At 36.9% G+C, this 16,235-nt stretch overlaps 1 protein-coding gene across 2 annotated transcripts in view; it reads left to right on the top strand.

The window, feature by feature from the left end:
• EIF2B3 (eukaryotic translation initiation factor 2B, subunit 3 gamma, 58kDa) overlaps positions 1 to 16,235 on the top strand; it is an 89,544-nt gene that overhangs the window by 28,795 nt on the left and 44,514 nt on the right. For both annotated transcript variants that reach the window (XM_005881250.2, XM_014529207.1), the window contains one exon: positions 13,093 to 13,204. In XM_005881250.2, the coding sequence (XP_005881312.1) occupies positions 13,093 to 13,204 (112 nt within the window). The remainder of the gene's footprint in view (positions 1 to 13,092; positions 13,205 to 16,235) is intronic.

Raw genomic sequence — 16,235 nt, 5'->3', positions numbered from 1 at the left:
ATAAATAAATAAAAGGTTTAAAAAGAGAGAGAAAAAAATATTTAAAGTTTGATTGCAAATTTAATTAGATACCTTTAAGCAGTTAGAATTACTATTACAAATGTAGTATGGTTGATTCTTTTGAATGGTCCAATCACCCTAAATAAACAAGATAGTCATTAACCATGCTTTGTCGTCTTAAGATTACAAGATACGTATTTTTATATTTTCCTATGATTCTAGTAGTAGGTTATTTTTTTTTTAATCTTTAGAAAGTTATAGTAATCTTTTTTTTTTTAATATATTTTATTGATTTTTTACAGAGAAGAAGGGAGAGGGATAGAGAGCCAGAAACATCCATGAGAGAGATCGATCAGCTGCCTCCTGCACGCCCCCCAGTGGGGATGTGCCCGCAACCAAGGTACATGCCCTTGACCGGAATCAAACCTAGGACCCTTGAGTCCGCAGGCCGACGCTCTATCCACTGAGCCAAACCGGTTCAGCTATAGTAATCTTAATAGACCAAAAAGAAAAGGAAAAGTACTCCAGTCAATTCAAGGTTTTAGAATTTGGGTTATTAGCTAATTATTGATTTTGGTTAAGGCATAGTTCCTGATTGCTTTTCCCAGAATATTTCAAACCTGAACCACTGATTCTGTGATGGGGCTACTTTTAATAACTGAACTTATGACCAAAAGCTTTGTAAGATCACACTTTTTATATAGGTTTTAGTTTTTCCTGGAATGATGTGTTTTTACCCTGGAGCTTATCCTAGGAATGATGAGTTCTTTAGATTTTACCTATCCAGCATTATGTAACCCATTATCCTGGCATTATTATATATTGATGTAGTCTCTTACAATTACTAGAAGCTATGTATGGCTTATTAGCATCCTGCTATTAATAGAGCCACCTAGAGCTTTCATTTCTAGGATTTGAGTAATCTAGTCTGTATTTTTAGCTCTTTACTTTAGGGCATTTGGTTAAGTTATAATTTTGCATTATAGCATTGAAACTTCTTTCTAGCTGCTTTTTGAGTTCAGGTGATCACTGGTGCAGATTAATGGTTGGATCCTCTTTCTACCTTATTATTATGTATAATCCTCATGTCAATCATTCCTTTTGTTCTTGATATATTTTCTACTTTCGAAAGGTCTGGTTTGCTTACTCATAATTCCCTCTATTTAGTCTTTTCTACTTATTCAGATAGAAACACTGTATATCCAGACTTTGTAAACTGATGTATATTTTATAGACTCCTCTATTTATAATAATTTAAAAAATCAAATGCCCTGTTATATTACTCTTCTTGGTATTAGAACATTTTAGATTTCATGTTAGCTTTTATCTCTAAAGTATTATTATACTCAGTTGACATCTTGAAAAAATATATATATATATATCCTACCTAATAATAGACAAACATGGTAATTGACCGTACCTTCACTATGCTTCCCATTGGCTAATCAGCACGATATGCAAATTAACCACCAACAAAGATGGCGGCTAATTGCATACTGCAGGCAGGGCGGGACAGCACCAACCGCCAGCGTGCCGCCATCCAGGGCAGGCCAGCCGCCCAGGAAGGCACGCCCGCCCCAGAAGCCCCAGCAGCCGGCCTTGCCCTGCCGCCGCAGGACCCGAGGTTCGATTCCAGTCAAGGGCATGTCCCTCAGTTGCTGGCTTGATCCCTAGTTCCTATCAAAGCATGTGCAGGAGGCAACCAATCAAAGTGTCTCTCCCTTTCCCTTCACTCTCTCTAAAATTCAATGGAAAAATATCCTTGGGTGAAGATTAACAAAAACAAAGTAAATGGATTAAGTAACATTAAAGAGATTATAAGAAAAATATATTCCAAATTTTGTTAGTTGTATAATGGTTATGTTTAAATTATTAACACCTAAGAAATTGGGTGAAGGGTACATATAATATGCTGTAGTATTTTATAGTTTTTTTACATGTATGAGATTATTTCAAATTAAAATATTAAAAAATTAAAAATTAATAAAATATTAATTAGAATGTATCTGCATTACATGAAAAAATCTCCTAATTGCTTCTAACATAATTTATTAAATTGTGCTAAAATTTACAAGGGTTCAATTAAAAAATATCTTAATTCTAAATGATATAATAGAAAATATATAATAGTGCAGTTATAAGCACTTATCTGAAAATAAAAATTTAAAGAAGTGAATTTAAAGAAGGGATTAGCCAAAGAAAATATATGCACAACCCATGGACACAGACAACAGGATGGTGATGGCCAGAGAGAAGTGGGAGGCAAGAGCTGGGTAGAGGGGGCAAAAGGGGGAAATAGGGACATCCTATATAATAATAATAAAAGGCTAATATGCACATTGACTGAACGGCAGAATGACCGGTTGCTATGATGCGCACTGGCCACCAGAGGGCAGATGCTCAATGCAGGAGCTGCCCCTGGTGGTCAGTGCACTCCCACAACCAACCTCCCGTGGTCCCACCTCCTGGCCAGCCGGGTGGTCAGTGTGCTCCCACAGCCAACCTCCCATGCCTGGCCAACCTCCCACTGTCCCTCCCCCTGGCTGGCTGGCCCCAATCGGCCCCGATCAACGGCCAGGCCGAGGGACCCCACCAATGTACGAATTCGTGCACCAGGCCTCTAGTACCTCTATAATTTCAAGAGGAACATTCTTTATATTAAATTTTTTAAGTGCCAGAGTGTCTTTTTCTGAAGAAAACAAATCCAAAATAATTTCCAATTTATTTTTGTATATTCAGTTAGTTTATTTGCACACTTACAATGTAATAGTTTTTAAAAGGAAGTCATATTTAACCTCATAATATAATTATAGTCAATAAAAATAAGGAAGATACTGAGATGGTGACAATAATTGATTTTTTAGATATGAATTTTTCCTCTGACATCTGGTATATGGATAGCTTGATAAATTACATCAGTTCACTCTGGTTAGCTTACTTCTCAGCTCCTAGACCAACATAATTCTCCAACCGAGTATAAAATTGGATACATGTGAGTGAAATATAAAGCTACTCAGACATTTTTTGAAGAATTAATATAGGAATCATTTTTATTCATATATTAAACTCAACAGAGAATATATAGGTATATGTGTGAAGAGAGAAAAATTATTTTGAAGTAGAGTTGACAACACATACTATTAAGTTCCCCGAGGCCCAAGTTTTTGATTTTACCTTCTTGGTTCCAATAGACTTCTTTCAAGTAAAATAATGTGTTGAATATTTCAGAAGTCTTACACTCTCTGGGGAAGTTATTTATCACCTCAAATTAATAAGTTTACAAAGCATATTTAGTTTAAGTATTGTGTGAGCTTTGTAATTATATATAACTTTTTATAAATTTTATGAAACTCATTGAAGATATAATTATTTAAGCTGGAAGTGTTTTTCCATTTCTTGGCTTTCCAAGATGCATCTTGTTCCTAGTGTGGGGTAAAAGAGGTTCCTTTACAGATCACGTGAACTTTTTGTGTTCTATAGTTACAATCCTATTCAAAGCCATCTTCATCTATGTGGACCAGGTTCAGAAGGTTTCTTGGTTTCATGCTGTACTGTCTCCATCCTTTTTAATAATTCCTAATTTGTAATTATTAACAATTAATTATTGTTTAATTATTACTAATTTTAATAATATTAATGTTGGATTGAGCCTGCTCATGATGACAATTCAAAATCCCACTCTCTTACCCATTAAAAAAGTCTCTCACATGTTTGATGAAATATATGCTGGTCAAAATCAACCTCTCTGAGACCACTTGAAAAACCCAAATCTATCAACTTTTCACCATTGGCACATATGGAACTACATCTGATTAATTTCACTCATACCCAACTCTTATCATCCTTGACCATCATGCAGAAATGCAAGCTTCACTACTCATTCTGATCATCTATAACCTCATTTACATCAAGTCACTTACTCTTGCTTTAGTTGATTTTCCTGAGATTGTCCATCTGAAACTTGCGTTATCCCTTTCAAGTGTTTCATACATCACTTTGCTTCCCTTGCACCATTCTCATTTGATAGGTTATTCAGAGTCCTCACAACCCTGGCACCTGGAGGTAGTGTCTCAAAATGTCTTCCACTGCATTTGTGCACCTATACTATGGGTTTTGCATCCTCAAGAAACAAAGTCCTTTCACTTTTGAAGGCTCAAGTGAGCTGCTTGCACTAGTGTATCTCATATTGCTGTTTTTATGCCCTCTAATCATTGAAGACATTGAGACCCATCAAATCCAACTATGTTACGGGCATATTCAATCTTTTATAAATGATTCATAATACAAGGTAACCCCTGCTCCCCATTCCTTCAATTCCACATTTTCATCTGAAGTTACTAACTCATTCTTATCGCCACATATTTGGTGCTGTCACTAGTCAGGTCTATTCTTCATGTGAAATCTTTTTTTTTTTTAATATATTTTATTGATTTTTTACAGAGAGGAAGGGAAAGGGATAGAGAGTTAGAAACATTGATGACAGAGAAACATCGGATCAGCTGCCTCCTGAACACTCCCTACTGGGTATGTGCCCGCAACCAAGGTACATGCCCTTGGCCGGAATCGAACCTGGGACCCTTGAGTCCATAGGCCGACGCTCTATCCACTGAGCCAAACCGGTTAGGGCCTTCATGTGAAATCTTAAGACCCAACATATTCTCTACTACAACTTCCTAAACTTCAACTTCTATATTCTTTTACCCCTCTGCAACTACTCCACCTGGACTTTTAAAATTAAAATACTAGTAATCATATCAGCTACTTTCTAAACTCAGATTGTTCAAAACAGAAATCATTTTCTTCCCTCCAGCTTCCTGCATCATCCACTTTATAGAACAACAGCAACAAAATATCCATTAATTTGCCCATTGAAATTTTTAGGACTCTTCTTACCTGTCCACCTCTTTTACAATTAAACATTCAATTAATTGTCAGTTGGGACATTTTATTTTCCAAATGTTTTCTTTCCTTCTGTCTCTTTTCTTAGTAATAGTTTCTCACTAGAACTGTTGTTTTAGCCTTTTAACATGGCTTTCTGTTTTCAGTTTTACCCCTTTTTTCTCAAGTCCAACTTACATACTTTAACAGGAAAAATAAATCTAGTGTTTTAATCTCATCAGCTAGTTTCATTGTTTTGCCACCACCGTAAGTAAAATCTAGTCTTTAGAAACATCGATGAGAGAGAAACATCGATCAGTTGCCTCCTGCACACCCCCTACTGGGGATGTGTATGCAACCAAGGTACATGCCCTTGACTGGAATCGAACCTGGGACCCTTCAGTCCTCAGGCCGATGCTCTATCCACTGAGCCAAAGCAGTTAGGGCATAGAAGTTATTTTAAAGAGAACTACTGCAACTGAAATAAGTGTTGTCAAAAGTACACTATGCCAACATCAGTGAAACGGAAGTGCCTTAAATACAAACATATTTATCACTGACCATCTTGTAATCTTTCTGTAGTTCACTGGATGCAATATTTCATAATAAAGTTTTAGAATATTTCTAAATAAATAAATAAATAGCTTTTTACAATTTTATTTTAAATGAACTGTAACTATCTATCTGCCCATCCATTTGAAAGTGTTTTGATGCTTAAATTGTCACAATCTGGCCAGTGGAAGTTCCTTTAAGCTGGCTCTTCTTATCCTCTTTGAAAAGTATGATGTATATTGGTAACTTGCTCTTTAACTGGAGTGTGAACATGAAGACAGGGAAGCAGGAAGTGGGAGTGAAGCGGAAACAGTGATCATACTAAAGAGTTTGAACTTTATCCCTAACAGTGAGGAGCTATTGAGGAATTTTAAACAAGAGAATCTCATAATTAGATTTATGTTTTAGAAAGATTTTGTCATTCTTTTTTTTTTTTAAATATATTTTTATTGATCTTTTACAGAGAAGAAGGGAGAGGGATAGAGAGCTAGAAACATCGATGAGAGAGAAACATCGATCAGCTGCCTCCTGCACACCCCCCACTGGGGATGTGCCCGCAACCAAGGTACATGCCCTTGACCGGAATCGAACCTGGGACCCTTGAGTTCGCAGGCTGATGCTTTATCCACTGAGCCAAACTAGTCAGGGCAAGATTTTGTCATTCTTAACATGAAATTTTGAACTTCTCATTTTTTATATTTTGTTATAGTTGAGACGAAAGGTTCACCTAAATACCTGAGTTTTTAATTCCTCCCATGGGATGCTATGCATTTTAGTGATAAGCATTTTTTAAAAGAATTCTAAATTTCTCAGACTATATATTTGGTCTGCTTCTTGGCAGCTGTTGTGTGACAGAACAGCTAGTCCCCTCTTTCCCATATTTTGTTTAATAGTCTAGATCCCCTAGGTCCAAGTTTCCCAAATCATCATTTACTGACTTATAGGATAATGGCTATGGTAAGATGTTTCCAGAGCCATCTTTTCCCCCTTGCCCCTTTCTTGGAAGATTTGTAGGAGATGTAGATACTGAGGAAGACAGTTCATGTTTGGATTTTTTGGACTATTTTTTTCGTGCTGCAGGCTGCTACACATGTTCTCTTCTCCCACTACACACGCACTCTAAATCCAACTTAGCCTTCAAATTATTTTCTGAGCAAGGCCTTCCTTGACTCTCTAATGTGAAATTATATCCCCTTGTTTACCTACATATGGTAGCTCTGCCCTCTTATTTACTCTCTCCTCTACTGGACTGTAAGCTCCATGAGAGCAGGGATTATACCTGTTTTGTTCATTTTTATTTCTTTTTTTTCCCCTTAATTCTCACCTAGGGATATGTTTTTATTGATTTTTAGAGAGAGGAAGGGAGAAAGAGAGAAAGAAACATTGATGTAAGAGAAAAACATCTATCAGTTGCCTCCCATGCGCCCCCCCCCCCCCGGCGGGGGGAAAAGGGATCAAATCCATAACCTGGATATGTGCCCTGAAGGGAATCGAACCCACAACCTTTTTGGTGTATGGGACAATGCTCCAACCAACTGAGCCACTGGGCCAGGGCTGTTTTGTTCATTTTATCCCCAGACTCTGACCCAGATATGGCCCATGGTGAACAGTCAGTAGATATTACAGTATTGAATGGTTTAGGGATCTGCCTATAAAGGCAGCTCTTATTGCCTCCTAGGTAAGAGAAAGATTCAAGCCCTAGCAGTTTAACTCCTAAAACTATGAGTCTGAGCTGTAGTTGGATTCACGAGTATAATTTGCATGAATCCATAGGCCATATCTGGGCCAGAGCCTGGGGATAAAATGAACAAAACAGCACTGGCCCAGTGGCTCAGTTGGTTGGAGCGTTGTCCCATACACCAAAAAGGTTGTGGGTTCGATTCCCTTCAGAGCTCATACCCAGGTTGCAGGTTTGCATAAATTATAATACTTATAATTCACATGAATAAGAGCGATAATTTATAATGAGGTTTTTTGTTGTTGTTAATCCTCACCAGAGGATATTTTGCCATTTGTTTTTAGAGAGAGTAGAAGGGAGAGGGAGAGACAGACAGAGAAACTCCATATGAGAAAAACACATCGATTGGTTGCCTCCCACATGAGCCCCTATCAGGGCCAGAGATCAAGCCTGCAACCGAGGTACAGGCCCTTGACTAGAATTGAACCTGGGACCCTTCAGTACGCAGGCCGATGCTCTGTCCACTGAACCAAACCAGCTAGGGCTATCATGATTTTTTAGACTGATACTACATTGTCTATTAATTTATGTTTAGAAATGTTTTCAATTTTAAAATAAACACCTACTGCTGTAGCTTGGCTGTTAAGAGCAGAGGCTCTGTTCAGACTGTGTAGGTTTTAATGCCCCAAAACTGTATGATATTGGGCAGATTTTCTAACCATCCTGAGCTTCATTTTATTTAGCTGTAAAGTGTAACTGAATCCTTCCAGGATTTTTTTGTGAGAAATAAGATGTTTGTAAAGCATTCTGTTTACTCCTTGAAGCATAGTAGTTGCTTAATAAATTGTAATTGCTATTCTTATCATCATTATCACTTCCACATGTATTTTAGAAATACTCCTATGGGAAGTAATTAGGTCCTGTAGCCTAACAAAATTTCATTTAATAATTTTGCGAGCATTCTACGTTATTTTTAAAGGGAATTTTTAGATATTTTAGGTAAAATGGTAACCCTTTATAGACCACAAAATATCAAAATGCTTTTGTTTGCATTATAGCTTCTAAGTCTATAGGGAAATTAATTGTGGCAGCCTAAACATCTAGACAAGCCTCCTTGGAAGAACCACATGTAACTTTTTCTGGTGTTTCAAATGGGCTCTGCTTTCTGAAGCTTTTTTTAGGTATCATCTTCTCAGAAAAGGAATTAGATGATTGAGTGGTGTAAGAGAGACCCAGAAACCCAACTAAGCTGTGCAGGGAAATGGGGTATATAAACTCTGGAAAATCCTATTTACTGATTTTTGCAGCATTGGATACCATTACGGGAGTATAAAATCTGCCACTTGTCAGTATTTAGCCATTGTCCTACCATTTACTTAGTATTACTTATTGAGCAAATGGGTCAACAGATTAGTGTAACACAGTTATTGGGTATATGTTACACCAAGCACAGAACTAGGTACAAGGCCCATATAAATGGGCAAAAAACCCTCATAATATCCCTATCTAAAGGATAGACAGACAAGTGTGTGTTATACCCTCCCTAATCATAGGGCATTTTGAGAAACCTGAATTCTGAAGGGGAAAATTGGATAGAAACTGTGATCTTGAGAGAACTAATGAAAGCCTCATACATGTAATTTTTGCAGTCACAAAAATCAAACAGTAAACATTACATAAAGAGAATATCAGTGATATAAAAACATACATATTTTAAAGTTGTAATAATGCATAAATATCATTAATTCCCATTTACCATCCCTTGCTTGTTAGAAGCTAAAAAAATTTCCTTTTTTCCTCAATTTCAGTAAGAACATGGTATATTTGTTTTGTTGTATTACAGATAACATGTTTTTTAAGGGGTTTGTCTTTTTGGTATATTCCTCTGTGCAAATGTTTTATGCTGTTATGATTTTATGACACAAATTATTGACTGTTATCTCTGAAGTTCCACTGTGTCTCTTGGGATATTGGAAATGGAAAAAATTTGTTTAACCCAGTTTACTGTAGTAGTATTTCTCATATTCCTCTCTAATTCTCAGAGTTATATAGTCTTGATCCAGACTAGAACCAGTATATATTAGTGTGCTTCAGAATCACACGAATGAAAGCTGTCACCTCTCAATCAACTGAGTTGCCTCTACACTAACAATTATTGGTAGGCAGTTTTGAGCCTATGTTTCTTTTGCTTCAGCTTCCTTCATTTTTCTTAAAGCTGTACTTCAAAGGAAAACTTCTACTCTGCTTGGGCTTCTGCTTGATCTATTTCCTCTTCTCAATTCCCACTCCTCTGCCCTTTTTTTTCTAATCATATCCGACAGAAGTGACTTAAAATCCCTGCATTATTCAAAACTGAAGTTCTTGTGATGGAGGAAGCAACTATATAGAATTATGTTCAAATGTGCCTAGAATTCATCATCACAATGTGATAAGTACAATAATAGGAGCATGTGCAAAATACAGGGAGCAATGTCTCAGTTATAGGAAAATGTATTTTAAAACATGATGTTTGAAAAGAAAGAGGTGAGCAGTTTACTTTTGTGCAGACAGGCTAATGGGTATGAAATCAGATCCCTGTCCTACAAATGCTTTACATTTTGATTTAAGTCATTGCATTTAGGACATACTATATATGTATAATCTACGCTAAACTATAAGCCCTATATGGGAAACAGAGATAATCAAGATTTGCTCTCAAGCTGAAATCCAGTGACTGGAGCTAGATAGTATGTTATTGACCAAGTTTTTATATCTATTTATAGCCTAATAGCATTTTGTGAATAGCTGCTCAAGGTTACATCAGAGATAGGTGGTAGAATCAGAATTTGAACTCATGCCTTCCTACTCCATAGATTGGGCTTTCTTTTTTTTTTAAGTTTAGTTTTCACTTTTATCAAGATTTTATATGCCCATAATTTAAAGAGATATAGTTATCCAAAAGTGTTTCATAAGCTGAAATCAGAGTGTCATCCAGGACTGAGGACTCATCTGAAGGCTCAACTAGGAAAGGATTTCTTCTAAGCATATTTGTTTGTTGGCAGAATTTCAGTTCCCTGAGGACTGTTGAACTGAGAATCTCAATTTCTAGCTAGCTGTTAGCTAGAGGCTGTCCTCATTTATGTATATTTTTTAAAGTTACTTGGGCCTCTCTCTACATAGCAAACATAATGCCTGTCACAGAAGAGGTACACAAATATATTTATTAGCTGAATAAACAAATGGATAAGTAAATGACTATGGAGGAAACAGAAGGGTTCAAAGAAGCAAAAAAAATGACTAAAATATGAATAGTTGAATATGACAGATTTTTAAAAATGGAACTTCATAGTTTTAACTGCTTTCTTAACGCTATTTGTGTGGTCTTTCTCCTTAGGATGAACATTCTAATGTTACCTGCTCTGCTGTCAAAGTGGAATTCACTTTGTTAACACAGAACAGAAACTTTTCCAAGTTTCCCTAATTTATATCATATTCTGAGGTCCCAGTTACTATGGTAGCTACAAAGAAGCAAATACAATAGGTGGGGCCTGAGAGTGAGGGGAATGTGACTGAAGTGCACCAAAACTGAAAAGTGGACTTGGAAGTTACTGCTCCCGGGACATTCGTGTTTTTGTGGGCCTAAGGACTTGGATAGGCTAAGCACTCCAAATTATATCCAAAAATAATATCTCTGTGTTTCTTTTTAAAATATTGGTTCATGATCAGACATTTGCAGACTTTGTTATGTTCTCAAGTTTCCATGTAATGGATGAATGAATGAATTGATATATGTCAAAGCTGCTATATGGCATTTGAAATTCTCTGCAGTTTTTAGCTTTGGTTGAAAGTCTCTGTAAAACTTGCCTTCAGCCCTAACCGGTTTGGCTCAGTGGATAGAGCGCCGGCCTGTGGACTGAAGGGTCCCAGGTTCGATTCCGGTCAAGGGCATGTACCTTGGTTGTGGGCACATCCCCAGTAGGAGGTGTGCAGGAGGCAGCTGATCGATGTTTCTCTCATCGATGTTTCTCTCTATCCCTCTCCCTTCCTCTCTGTGAAAAATCAATAAAATATATATTTTTTAAAAAACTTGCCTTCAAATTGGCATTATTTACCCTTTCTTCTTTGGAGTTCACTAATCTTAGATATTGAAAAAAATAACATAACTTTTAATGGTAGCTTCTCCCTATTCAGATTCAGACACTACATATGATAAGATGACCGAACACCATCTGAAGAAATGAATGCTTTAGCCACTGAGCTAAACACATTATACACTTGAGTAATGCATTTGGTTCTTGGTATAGAGACAGCTTAAGCTGACAGGGAAGCATGTTTAATCATATGGTAGTCATTGCCTGTCAATAGGAGGCAGATAAATTCATCTTTAGAGATAAAAATATTTCCTCGAGTTCAACTTTCACTTTCTCCTTGGTGTTAAATCATTGCTTTATGTGATTTTTGTGAGGATCAAATGAAAGCATGTATTAACTTATTTAGTCCTTATTACCCTCATTTTACAACTGAAACTGAGAAACAGAGAGGTTTAGTATCTTGCTCAAAGACATACAAATAGTAAGTGGTATTCATACTCAAGTGGTGTGGCTTCAAAGGCTCCCTTAACTATATGTTATGCTGCCTCTGTTTGAAAATGCTTTTGCAAGCTTTAGATAGATACTATCCAGATCTTAGCAGATTTTGTTAAGTGTCCAACACTGTACTGGGTTTATATTTAAAGGAATCCTAAGCCTGCACTTGAAGAGCTTATAATGTGGTTGGGGTGAAGAAATGTAACACAGAAGATAGCAATAATAGGGCAGCCTGTAAAATCACCATCTACCAGATAACTCTGTACATTTAATAAATATGTACCTTATTTTATTTGAATGCTCCCATACACAGCATAAAATCTAGTGCATAGTAGACAGATAGTTAATGTTGGTTGAATGTGGATGTCCTTAAATAATGTTATTCCCATTTTCACAGTGAGCAGTCCTAGCTGATTATTTCAAAGAAAGAATTTCTTGTATTTTCTTTTTGTGCCAGGCGGTGAGCTTGTGGTTAATCCACTTAGGTGGTTAAGCAGTATCGTGACTGCCCCTCTTTTTAAAAAACTTTTTTATCTATTTATAAAAATTATGTATATTTAAGGTTTACAAGGTGATATTTTGGTATATGTAGATACTGTGAAGTGATTATCACAATCAAACTAATTAACATATCCACCACCACCTTCACTTTTTATTTTTTTAATAATTTCAAATTTACAAAATGGTTACAAGAATAGTATAAAGAACTTATATATCTTTTTTAAAATATATTTTTATTGATTTCAGAGAGGAAGGAAGAGGGTGAGAGAGAGATAGAAACATCAATGATGAGAGAGAATCATTGACCGACTGCCTCCTGCACGCCCCACACTGGGGATCGAGCCCACAACCCAGGCATGTGCCCTTGAACCAGGGAATCAAACAGGGGACCTTTCAGTCCGCAGGCTGATGCTCTATCCACTGAGCCATACCGGCTAGGGCAAGAACTTATATATCTTGCACCCAAATGTTAATATTTGCTTTATCATTCTCTCTTTCATAACATATATTCAATATATATCATATGCATATATAATGTATATATAATTATTTTTTTCTGAGCTATGTGAGAATAAATTGCAGGCATCATTCCCTTTGCCTTTAAATACACGAAAGTGTGTCCTTTCCCCTCCACCCACCTCCATAAAGGACAGATCTCTAAAAATAGGAAATTACATTGACACAATACTTTAACCTATAGAACTTATTCAGAATTCACAGTTAACCTAATAATATCCTTTAGAGCAATAAAAAATTTTGACTGCCTATGTTTTAAACATTGTAATGAGTATGTGCTATATAACACTCAGTTCTGTATTTAGTTCAAAGAGAAATGTGAGCAGGTACCCTCTTCCCTGACTTAGTCATACAGGCAAAGCAAATGTCTTTGTTTGATATTCCTTCTTTTGTATGATTCAGTGGAGCAGCGTGACTTCATTGGAGTGGACAGCACAGGAAAGAGGCTGCTCTTCATGGCTAATGAAGCGGACTTGGATGAGGAGCTGGTCATTAAGGGATCCATCCTGCAGAAGTAAGCCCTAGGGTGTTTCTTATTGGCAATTCTTCATGTCTTAAAACAAAATAAAACCACCCAGTGGATGGGAAAGAGTTATGAAAACTAGATTATACTGTGTGAAATTAACAGAAGAATGTGAATGTTTTCTCATGAGACAGTATGAAGACTTTCTTTCACCACACAAGCTTAGCTTTTCTCTGTGTCTTTTTTTGCCAAGGTAGAGTCAGATCCTGCATAGGAGTGGGGCAAAGCAGCTGTGGGGAGAACAGGGAACAGAACTGTTTTTCTGACAATGTTATAGAGCTTCCTTTTTTATACAAGTTACTATCTTAACCATTTTTTAAGTGTACATTTCACTAATCTTAGTATATTCACATTGTTGTGAAACAAATCTCCAGAACTTTTTTTTTTTAATATATTTTATTGATTTTTTACAGAGAGAAAGGGAGAGAGATAGAGAGTCAGAAACATCAATGAGAGAGAAACACCAATCAGCTGCCTCCTGCACATCTCCTACTGGGGATGTGCCCGCAACCAAGGTACATGCCCTTGACCGGAATCGAACCTGGGACCCTTCAGTCCGCAGGCCGACGCTCTATCCACTGAGCCAAACCGGTTTCGGCATCCAGAACTTTTTTATCTTGCAAATATGAAGTTCTATATCTATTAACCAATAACTCTCCATCTCTTCTCCCCAGCCCCTGGTAAACTACCATTCAACTTTCTGTTTCTATGAATTTGACTCCTTGCGATACTTCATATTAGTGAATCATAAAGTATTTGTCTTTTTGTGACTGGCTTACTTCATTTTGTGTAATGTTCTCAAGGTTCATCCATGTTGTAGCATGTATCAGAATTTCCTTCCTTTTTTAAAAATATATATTGATATTAATTTCCGAGAGGAAAGGAGAGGGAGAGAGACAGAAATGTCAATGATGAGAGAGAATCATCGATTGGCTGCCTCCTGCACACTTGCCACTGGGGGTCACACCCACAACCCAGGCATGTGCCCTGACCGGGAGTCAAACCATTACCTCCTGGTTCATGGGTCGATGCTCAACCACTGAGCCATGCTGTCCAGGCTCCTTCCTTTTTAAGGCTGCATAATATTCCATTGTATGTCTATACAACATTAAAAAAAATTTTTTTCATTAATCCTCACCAGAGGATTTTTTTCCCCCCAAAGAGTGGAAGGCAGGGAGGTGGTGGGGAGAAGAGAGAGATAAGCATCAATGCAAGAGAGATACATCAATTGGCTGCCTCCTGCACATGCCCCGACTGGGGCTGGGGATCGAACCTGCAATTCAGGTACGTGCCCTTGACTGGGAATCGAACCCACAATCCTTCAGTATATGAGTGTACCAGCCAGGGCAAGAATTCATCTATATTGTATCAAAATTAATAAAAGAATGAGCAAGACCCAAAAGAATTAGCATGCCAGCTGTGCAAATATACACCAAACAAAATGAAAGCAAGAAAAATGCCCTGCAAAAGACAAAGAGCCTACCCTGAAAAATAATAACTCAATGAATAGAAAGAATTTCTTTACAACTCTACAACTATAAAACAACTCATTAAAATGTAGATTTTATAAATAAAATTTCAGTGATGAGATGATAAAACAACAAAATGAGGTAAAAGAGTATAGAGAACTAAGAAAATAGAGGACCAAGTAACTTAATTTCAGAGTTAACTAATAAATTTTAAAATAACAAGTAACAGAATAGTAGACACCAATGAAAATCAAGTTATTGACATAAAGGAAAGGTTTGAGATATTCAGTGATTTAGATGAAAAAGAAAATGATTAATAGTTACAGAGAATCACCCCAGTGTGGCTCAGTGGTTGAACATTGACCCATGAACCAAGAGGTCACCGGTTTATAAAAATCAATAAATATTCTTTTTTAAAAAAAATATACAAGAGCTAATAAATATGATTAGAACACCAAACATAGATGAGGTTGGATATATCACACATAAAAATGGGGAATCTATGTTGTAAGGTTCTCAGTGTTCTTCTCCCACTTGGTTCCTAAATACTAGCAACCAGGACTGCACCTGTCAAGCAAGGACAGAAGAGAATTCTTCTCTGGTATCAGACAGTCTAAGAGGAAAGACCTTAAGATACAAATATTGGGGAATTCCCAACAGATAACCCACCTCTTAGGTAATCCTACATTAAATTTCAAAGTTGAAAAAGCCTACCACATGTTCAGTGCTCCCAATCAGATATTGTGCGCGCGCACACACACACAAGAATTACCAGATCTAAACAGGAAAAAACAATAAATTAGCAGAGAAAAAGAGAAAAAAAATCACCTTAAAGGGAAACATTATGAAGAGAAGAAAATGTCAAAAAAGGTAACATTATTCAGAAAGATGTGTTTATTAATACTTGAGCCATCTGAATTCCACTACTTTAGGAGCTAGGAATACAATGTGAGCAAAACACACCAAAAACCTTGTTCTCATTGAGAGATGAGAGAATATTTTATTCATGAACCCAAAAGCTGTATGCTATCTTTGAAAGAACAAAAGAGAGTCCAGCTGGTGTGGCTCAGTGGTTGAGCATCGACCTATGAACCAAGAGATCATGGTTCAATTCCCGGACAGGGCACATGCCTAGGTTGCGAGCTCAATCCCCAGTATGGGGCATGTAGGAGGCAGCTAATCAATGATTCTCTCTCATCATTGATGTTTCTATCTCTCTCTCCTCCATTCCTCTCTGAAGTCAATAAAAAATATGTATTTTTTTTAAAAGCCCAGATCTTCTGTTGGTTTCCTAAGACTAGATTGCATTTTTTGTTGTTGGCAGGTTTTTCCCTCAATTCTTCTAACTTGTAATCTACACCCCAGTGATTCAGGATTTTTGGAGTATAGTTGCAATAGGGCAGCTGGCTGGATAAATGAGCAATAAAATCTTCTTCCCCATATTCATATGACCCTCTGGGGCATTGTGCTCCTCCTGGCCTCAGTGGGATGGTGGGTAAAAGCTAATTAGATTCAGATTTTTTTTTTTAAACATGTTTGAATATGAGAATCCA

This window comes from Myotis brandtii, unplaced genomic scaffold (genome assembly GCF_000412655.1).
Source record: "Myotis brandtii unplaced genomic scaffold, ASM41265v1 scaffold674, whole genome shotgun sequence".
Lineage (NCBI taxonomy): Eukaryota > Metazoa > Chordata > Mammalia > Chiroptera > Vespertilionidae > Myotis > Myotis brandtii.
Note: the sequence above shows the minus strand (reverse complement) of the source record. Positions and strands in the feature narration are given on the sequence as shown.